The sequence below is a fragment of the Hemiscyllium ocellatum genome, chromosome 5 (genome assembly GCF_020745735.1).
Source record: "Hemiscyllium ocellatum isolate sHemOce1 chromosome 5, sHemOce1.pat.X.cur, whole genome shotgun sequence".
NCBI classification, from domain to species: Eukaryota; Metazoa; Chordata; class Chondrichthyes; order Orectolobiformes; family Hemiscylliidae; genus Hemiscyllium; species Hemiscyllium ocellatum.
In genome coordinates, this window is record NC_083405.1 from 69,874,352 (window position 1) to 69,882,937 (window position 8,586).

General features: G+C 37.3%; 1 protein-coding gene across 1 annotated transcript in view; it reads right to left on the reverse strand.

Moving 5' to 3' along the window:
• Positions 1-7,213, reverse strand: part of LOC132815735 (insulin-like growth factor-binding protein 4) — a 91,691-nt gene extending 84,478 nt beyond the window's left edge. Inside the window, exon 1 of the mRNA XM_060824848.1 lies at positions 6,715-7,213. Within this exon, the coding sequence (XP_060680831.1) occupies positions 6,715-7,063 (349 nt within the window). The 5' untranslated portion in view covers positions 7,064-7,213. The remainder of the gene's footprint in view (positions 1-6,714) is intronic.
• Positions 7,214-8,586: the final 1,373 nt, after the last annotated feature.

Sequence of the window (8,586 nt, forward strand, 5' to 3'; positions counted from 1 at the left end):
ACAAGTGGGGGGAGGGTAGATTATAGGTTTAACTTTCCACACTGTCAGAGAGAAGAAACATTGGGTTGGGGGAGTGTGTGTATTGTCTTTATGTGCCTCTGAATATCTAATGATATTTGGGGAGACCTTAGAGGAGACCTAATGTCTGCCAACTTGGGGTCAGAGGGGGAAATGAAACAACTATTTTGTGCACTGAGGGATATTTAAAATGAGAGAAGTTCGGGTAAATGACTAACTAAGGTAGACAGGATAAGGTGATTATTAACTTAGAGTTATGTTGATTTCAGGGTTTGAATAATCAGTTAACCCTTTATCAAATCTTCATGAACAGGAAACATTTCGTAAACATTTATGACAGCTATACTTCAAACCTCTAGGCAATAACACTTGTTGCTGAAAGAATTTATAGAAAAACACATTAAAGCAAACAATCCATTCAGCTCAGACCAATTGTCCAGCTACCTTCATTCAGGACAGAGTTCAGGTTCCACTGATTCAGATCACCCAATTCAATTGGAGCTACGTAACAATCAGCAGTTTGCACCTTTATCAAAATTAGCAACATTTTAGTTTTAAGTGACTGTTCAAGGCTGACAACCTTGAAACTAACCATGAAAATAATTTTAAGAAAAATATTGATGCTGAACAAATAAATCTGGTTGCCATAATTGTTACATTTCATTAGAAAAGCTCACAAGTGTAGTACTGAGACAGTCTTGTGTTGAGCCATACCTGTAGGGGGGAAATTGATTTGGGGCTGTAGTGCAAGCTAAGCAATTATCAACTGACATCTTCTTAGCTCGCCAGGTTTCCTTTTCTGCAATTGTTTCAAATGAAGCTGAAGATTTCCAACACCCAGAATAATTCACCAATAATCTCAGCAAAGGCCACATGAAAAGATACAATTCATGATATCATTAATCTCTACATCCAACAAAATCTGCTAAAATAGCTTAAGCTATTTTGGTTATCTTCCTTTAACATCTTTAAGATTTTTAAACAGGATCATGTTTATTTTTACAGAATTTAATATCTTCAATATCATTTTATCATAATGTATGACTTTTTCTGTTTTTCCAACTTTGTAGCTCATTTAGATCCATTATTGCCATCAAAAGTATTTCACCCTCAACTGACATCCTTAGAAAGCAAATGCTCTGACCATTATTGGCTAGTTGCTCTTGACAGTTTGCTTTGTCTAAATTGGTGACCACATTATTCTGCATTACAACAGTGAATACCTTTCACAAGTAATTGAATCCATTGGGGCCATCCAAATGTTATTTTCATTGTTTAGGTTGGCAGGTGAAGAAAAAGATTTGAGTAATGAGGTGTAACACTTTGGAACAGAATGTGCAACTTACAGGGAAGCACACAGCACTGGTGATGACATTGTTGCCATAAAACACATGTAGCTTATTTTGATAGCAACTGCAATGTGTACTTCAAACATTCAGTCTTCCAATGAAGCACAACGTAAATTAACATGGGTGGTTCTGGTCAGGGCCAATTCTGCACAATTAAAAATATTCTGTTGAAGACATGTGTTTATTCAAAAATTGTTGTGAATCGTTAAATAAATTGGAATCCTGTTTTCACTGACTTCTCACTTCATTGTAAAAGTCACTTTGCAAAATGAAGATGAAGTATCTCATGAATTCAAATGGTGAAAAATGACATGACTCTTAGGCAGTCCTTGCCCTTTGTTGCAGATGGACTACAAAACCTGCTCACACAGCTTCTTCTACAAATACAATTGATTCCATTTATGTTAATAACTGATAAGAAATATATCTGCAGATGAATTAAAATGTTTAAGAAAAATTAGCTTGAAACATTCAAGGTGCTGACTCATACTCATGAAACCTCAACTGACTAAGTGGCACAGTGGCTCAGTGGTCAGCACTGCTGTCTCATAGTGCCAGGGACTCGGGTTTGATTCCAACCTCGGGGGACTGCTTTTGTGGAGTTTGCACATTCTTGCAGTGTCTGCGTGGGTTTCCTCCCACAATCCAAATACGTGCAGGCTAGGTGAATTGGCTGTGCTAAATTGCTCATAGTGTTCAGGGATGTGTAGGTTAGGTGCATTAGTCAGGGGGAAATGCAGAGTAATAGGGGAATGGGTCTGGGTGTGCTACGCTTCAGAGGGTTGGTGTGGAGTTGCTGGGCTAAAGGGCCTGTTTCCACACAGTAGGAATTCTAATTCTTAAGTAAGCAATTCCACACATATTATACATTTTATTGCATTTGCCACTTCAATAGCTTCAATTACAATAGGTATTCATTCAAGAGTGAATTGGATTGTTACATGAAACAGAAGAAGATGTAAGTCTCTGGAGAAATGACATAAGTTACATCACTCCTAGCATGATCTGATGCAGACAGGAAGGACCAAATGGCCTCCTTCTGAACTGTAATAATTCTTCGATTCTGTGTTAGGCCATGAGTTTTATCAGATTCAAACCCATTAAATCCCAAAATTTAAAAGCATTGACAACACAGAAAAAGAAAACGTTCAGTTTTAGTTAAAAAAAGAAGTCTGACAACAGAAGTACATCAAAATATTACAAAGAAAATGTTTAATAAATGAACACTTTGATGTGAAGAACACTTAATTGTTAAAAAAAAAGGGTAGTGGCTTGACGGAAATTGACTGAAGGATAATAATTAAGCTTTACATATTGATCTATCTATACAACTGCTGCACAAGGTTTGGTAAAGCTGTACATGGAAGTAAACAAGCATTCCAAAACATTATGCAAATACCAAAGAACATAATCAGTGCAACTGTCTTACAATTGAAAAGATATTTAGCCTTGGAATCAACTGCAGAAGTGTTGACAACACAACCAATATTTGAGGCATGGTTTTGTGTTCTGTGCCACATCAGTGGCTATATAGATGTGGGTGAGCTTGGCAGTTCAATGTCCTCTTGGAACCCCTGCTGATCCCCTTTTCTATTATTGGGAGGCCACCTCCAAGCATTTGCAGTGGTGTCTTTCCATCTGGACCCAGCCTTTGATAAATGATACAATGGTGGTCTGCTGCCAGCAAACCAAAAAACCAACTGGGACATGAATTCATTCAGTCACACCAGTCCTTCATGAAAATCCTGGGATCCATTTGCAGTGACTGTTTAATAATCACACATCACTCATATGTATCAAAAGGAGCCTGACCTAGAAGATTTGCCAAATAGATCAGTGAAATGTAAGATCTCACACTGACATAACTGCACAGTTGCAGTATCCTGTCACAAATTAATCTGTGATTTAAGCATGGAGAGTGCAAAGATAACTCCAGGAGAAACAGTTTAACATTGGTCATAAGGAAGGTTCTTGGAACAATAATCAATAGTCACATGGGCAAATGCGAGGAGACAACATTGACTTCATAAGTTATGTTGTAATTAAATCAATTGCTGAAGTTTTTTTGAAGAATTAACAGAGTGCTGATAAGGCAATGCTGTTGATATGGTGGGTTTACAAAAGGGATGTGATACAGTATTGCACAATGGACTTGTGAACAAAGTTATAGCTCATATTGCTCATGTAATATAAGGGACAATGGCAACATGGATACAGGATTGACTGAGTGACAAGAAACAGAGTGTGGTGGTTGATGAATGCTGTTCAAGCCAAAGAAAAGTACGTAGTCAAGTCCCCCATGTGTCAGTGTTGGGAGCCTTGTTTTTTTCCTGATATATAATCATGACTTTGGCCTTTTTATTAGCATATACAGAACATCATTTCAAAACATATGGATGATACAAAATTTAGAAGCATTGCAAACTGAGAAGGATGGGGTAGAACTTCAAATGTAGACATATAAATTATCGATAGATGGACAGGTGGCAGATTAAATTCATACAGAGAAAAATGAACACTAAACTGCTGTGGAATACTAGTTTGGCCTTAGCTGGAGTATTACACCCAGTTCTGAGTATTACACTTTAGGAAGGATGTGAATGCACTACAAAGAATGCAGAAGAGATGTATAAAAATGTTTCCAGGGATGAAGAATTCCAATATCAGATTAGAAAAGTTAAGATTGTTTTTCTTGGAGAAGAGTCTGAAGAGATCTGGTACAGGTGTTTCAAATTATTAAGGATCAGAATGGAGTAGAGAGTGAGAAACATTTCCTCCTGATGAACTGATCAACAACAATAAAGCACAGATTTAAAGTACTTGACAAAAAAAGCAAAATTGGCACACAAGAGAAAGCTTTTTCATTCAGTGAGTAATTAAAATTTAAAATACATTCACTGCTGGACAGTATGATGTGGTGAAATGTTCATTCAGAAAGCTGGTGCAGACATATTATGCTGAATGACTTCCTTCTGTGCAGCAATAATTCGTTGAAAAGAATTCTGGGATTCTGTATCTGTTGCCCAAATCCTTAAACCTGTTTCCTCCAGTCCTTACAGAATCAGTTAGTGAAAATATCTGTTTTTAAAAATCTATCTTATCTAAACCTGTGATAATCTAATGCATCCCAACCATACCTTTCCTCAATCTCTTTTGGTACAAGTAGAACAACTCCCAATTTCTCAAGCTTAACCTTGAAGTTAAATGCCCTCATTCTTGGAACCATTCTGACAAACCTTCTCTGCAACCGTGCAGGGATCGGAGCTAGACATTTTGTCAGCAAAATTCTTTAGGAAATCCAATATCTCACATACATGGCCGACACTCTCTCCAGTATGTCCTGCCACTATTGAAAGATAAACATCTGCAGCTCATCCTGTTCCTGACTCTGTTGAAAACAGTGCCCCTTGGTCATTATTATTACTCTATATAACTTGTGCTTAAGTGCAGCACTCCACACCTCTCTGCATTTGATTCCATCTGGCACTTGTATGCCTGTTCTGTTGGCCTATATCTTGTTGCAGTCAGTTGGCATCACCAACTGACCCAGCACAAATTGGGATTCAAACTCTAACTTTTGCAACCAGAAGTTCAAAACCACAGTTAAGTGAGGAGTCCCAATTGGTTCCTTTATTTCCTGCTCATCTTAGATTGGCCATCCTTAGGTTGACGTGTTTAACCCTTGATACCCTTGTTATGCAATACTTTTATTTTAATCCTTTTTGAAATAGCTCATCTCCAACATTATTTACTACTGTCATTGCAGACAGTTCAATTGAAATTTGACCAAATTTACATGATTTGATATATTTAAACATGTCTTCATATTTTAAAATTATTTTAAATAATTTGCTGGCACTTGGTGTCCACTTTCCTGGCTGTCTCAAGTCATTTTGCAACTTAGGCAGATCCCCAACTCTTAAATGAAATATATGCAAATGAGTCTTGATCAATTTTTTTACGATCGTGGAAAGAGGCTTGGAAATCCTTGTCATTTGGGAGATCCTTATATCTTTGTATGGATCAGCACCTTTCATCTTAAAGTCTGAGATTGCATAAAATGCTGGTGAATGCCATGTTGTTCCAGCTGTGTGTGTATACATGGGGTGAGATGAGGAATGGATAATACCATAACAGGATTTAATATGAACAGAAACATTGTGCTAATCTTTTCTGACTATAAACAAACTTTTGAAAAGCATCTGGCTCTAATTTGGCTCCCCCAGAGATCATAATTTTAAAATATATTAAACAAAAATGTCTGCTTTTCTTTCTTTTATTTAGTGTGCAGCTTATGACTTTATGGCACTGTTCCATTAAACATTCCTCGTGCCATGGTTTGCACAGAGAAAGAGCTGTATGAGTGAACTCTGCAAGTGTATGTAAATGATAACAGTACAATACTGATTTCACTACCTGTGGGGAAAAAAATCAAATAACTCAAATGTGAGAGACTCAAGTATATAGTTGGTGGGAATGATAAAGTAGATCATATCACGTTTTATCTCCTTTTTATCATATTAATTATACTGTAAATAAACTGAAATATTCCTTGATTGTGATTTTATTTTGTAGCTAGTTTTCGAATTATACAGATTCTGTATTGCACTTAGAAGCAGAGTATCCTACCCTCTACCATAGTTCTACTCGTTAAGTGTGTGTTTCTGATTAATTTTTGATATGCAGCAAATGAGGCTTGATTTAGAAGATGTATTGTCATCAGAAACATATAAATCTGTAAGAAAAATACTTCTGAAGTTAAACATCAACAGGATCAAGGCTTCAAACAAAAGGATATTCATAACTCTTCTTGCAGTTTGTTTACAATATGTATTTGTTTCAAACTGGAAACACTTCACCAAATACTTTATAAAAATAATTCAAGATTTGCACTCAAATAGCACCTCTCCTGATCACTGGACAACTCAAAGTTTACAAGCAATGAGACACTTTCCAAGTATAGTCACTGTTATTAATGTAAGAAATGCACTAGTCCATTTGTACACACAAAGCTCCTAAAATAGCAAGTTGTTGATGGTCAGATAATATCATTTTGAGGTGTCTGTTCAGGGATAACTATTGCCCAGCTCATAAAGATACATTCACTTTCTACACAAACTCTTTTTGTTTTATCAGAACTTTGGGCTAACATACGAACAGTACGTCTTTAAATATTATGAAAATGCAATTTAACCAACAACTGTACATTATGTAATTAATCATAATAAATCTTGGTGTTAATAAGCCAATGAATAATATACTGTGCAAATATTTGTAACAAATAAATTATTTCATATTAGCTTCATCTTTCCCATCACTGCACTGCAAATGTAATGATCTTGGTTACCTGCTTGTATTGCTTGAATCCTTTCAACCTCAAGTAGTTCCATGCAAATGCCCCGTCCTTGCATGAGCGTCTCCAAAGGTTTGGATTCCTCGAGCTGGGGATAACAGCGAAGACCTGCACCACAGCGTGCTGTGTACACCCCACATGGCTGGCCATGAGATAGGGCACATATCCGACAGCAGCCACAGCCTGGCTCCCTCACCAACTCCTCTGTGCATGTGGTATCCACAGGTGGGCAGTGTGCCAACCTCTCTTCGGTGCAGGGCAAGCAGCGGATCGGCCCAGATGCCTCAAGCATCAATGGGGAAAACATCGCAAGCAGAACACTCCAATACTTTAAAGGACACATCGAAACACAGTAAGTAAACCAGATGCAGAAAAGGAGTGTACTCACAATGCCTAGCCTCTGCGAGGGCAGTCAGGATTATTTATACAATGGTTAGACTAGTTAGTGATAAATTCCGGTCAGGACTCTGATTAGCTATTCCTTACATGTGGGTGTAATCGTACAGCATGAAGTGGAAAAATACTTTCGCTGGGTCTTAAATACATAGTTGTACCAGTAAGAACTTGAAGAATTGGGTTATAGCCAAAACAACATAGTCGTGACTTGACATTCTATTTATCCCAAGAAGCAGATGGATATACAGTGATAACTTCATTACTTTTCCAGCAATAAATCTGCTCTGTAGTTCACAGTACAGAAACAATGACAGAGAATACTAATGCACTTTTGATCTCTATAGTTTCTTCATTTTGAAGAAGAAAAATAAAGCAAAAATGACTGAAGAGTTTATAGTAGGTATAATAGAATTCAGATGCAAATGAGATATCTAATTTCTAGCAGCTGACTTCAGCTGCAGAGGAAATAAAAACCTTAGTAAGGAAAAGCTATTAGACAGTTCAGTGAGCTGGGTTAAATGCTGCACCAATGTTTGAGATTACATTAGCTTTAGAAACATTTTATTTGGAATCAAGGTCTTCAAGAATCAGCAGGGTTGTCTTTGTTTGTTGTTTTCAATTTTGATATTAAACAGAAAGCACAGCCTTTGTGATGAAATGGAGCAGCACCAAGAATTAACATGCTTGTGCTCGCATTTGGTGCTGCCATATATTTCATGTCAATGTACTTTTATTCAATTTAAACAAATGTCACTCCACTACTCATACTTGGCAGTAAAAGTTTTACAATGTGCAGTCAATTTGGAGTGCTCAATTTCAGTGGTTTTATATAGAAATATTAGAAGTGCCAGAACATTCAGCTCCCCTAGCTGACTCCACTTCTCAATTCGCTCACAGCTGATCAGCTGCTTGATTTCATTTTCGTGCTTTTGCCTTGATATCTTCACCAAACCAAAAACTTTCTATCTTACCCCTGAAAGCTCCAATTTCCCTATCAGTCACAGCCTCATGGGGGACAGTGTTCGAAATTTCTAGTTAACTTTGTGTCTGACCATAAGACCGTCAGAAGTAGGAGAACAAGCAGGCCACTCAGACCATCAAGTGGCTGTGCCATTTAATGAGATCATGGCTGCTCACATAATCTGCAATCCCATTCTCCTGCCTTTTCCCCTGATTTGCCCCTTTTCCACCACTAGTTGATAATCTGTTCACATCAGCCTTGAATATATTTAATGATCCAGCCTCTACAGCCCTCTGTTCTAAAGAATTCCACAGATTCACAAACCTCAGAGAGAAGAAATTCCCCATCACTTCTATTTTAAATGCACAACCACTTATTATAAGACTTTGTCCTCTGGTCCTAAATGGGAAACAACTGTTCCTCATACGATTTGTCGAGTTCATAAAAAACTTCAATATTTCAATAAGTTTGTCTCTCACTCTACAATACAGGCCCAAACAACTCAACCT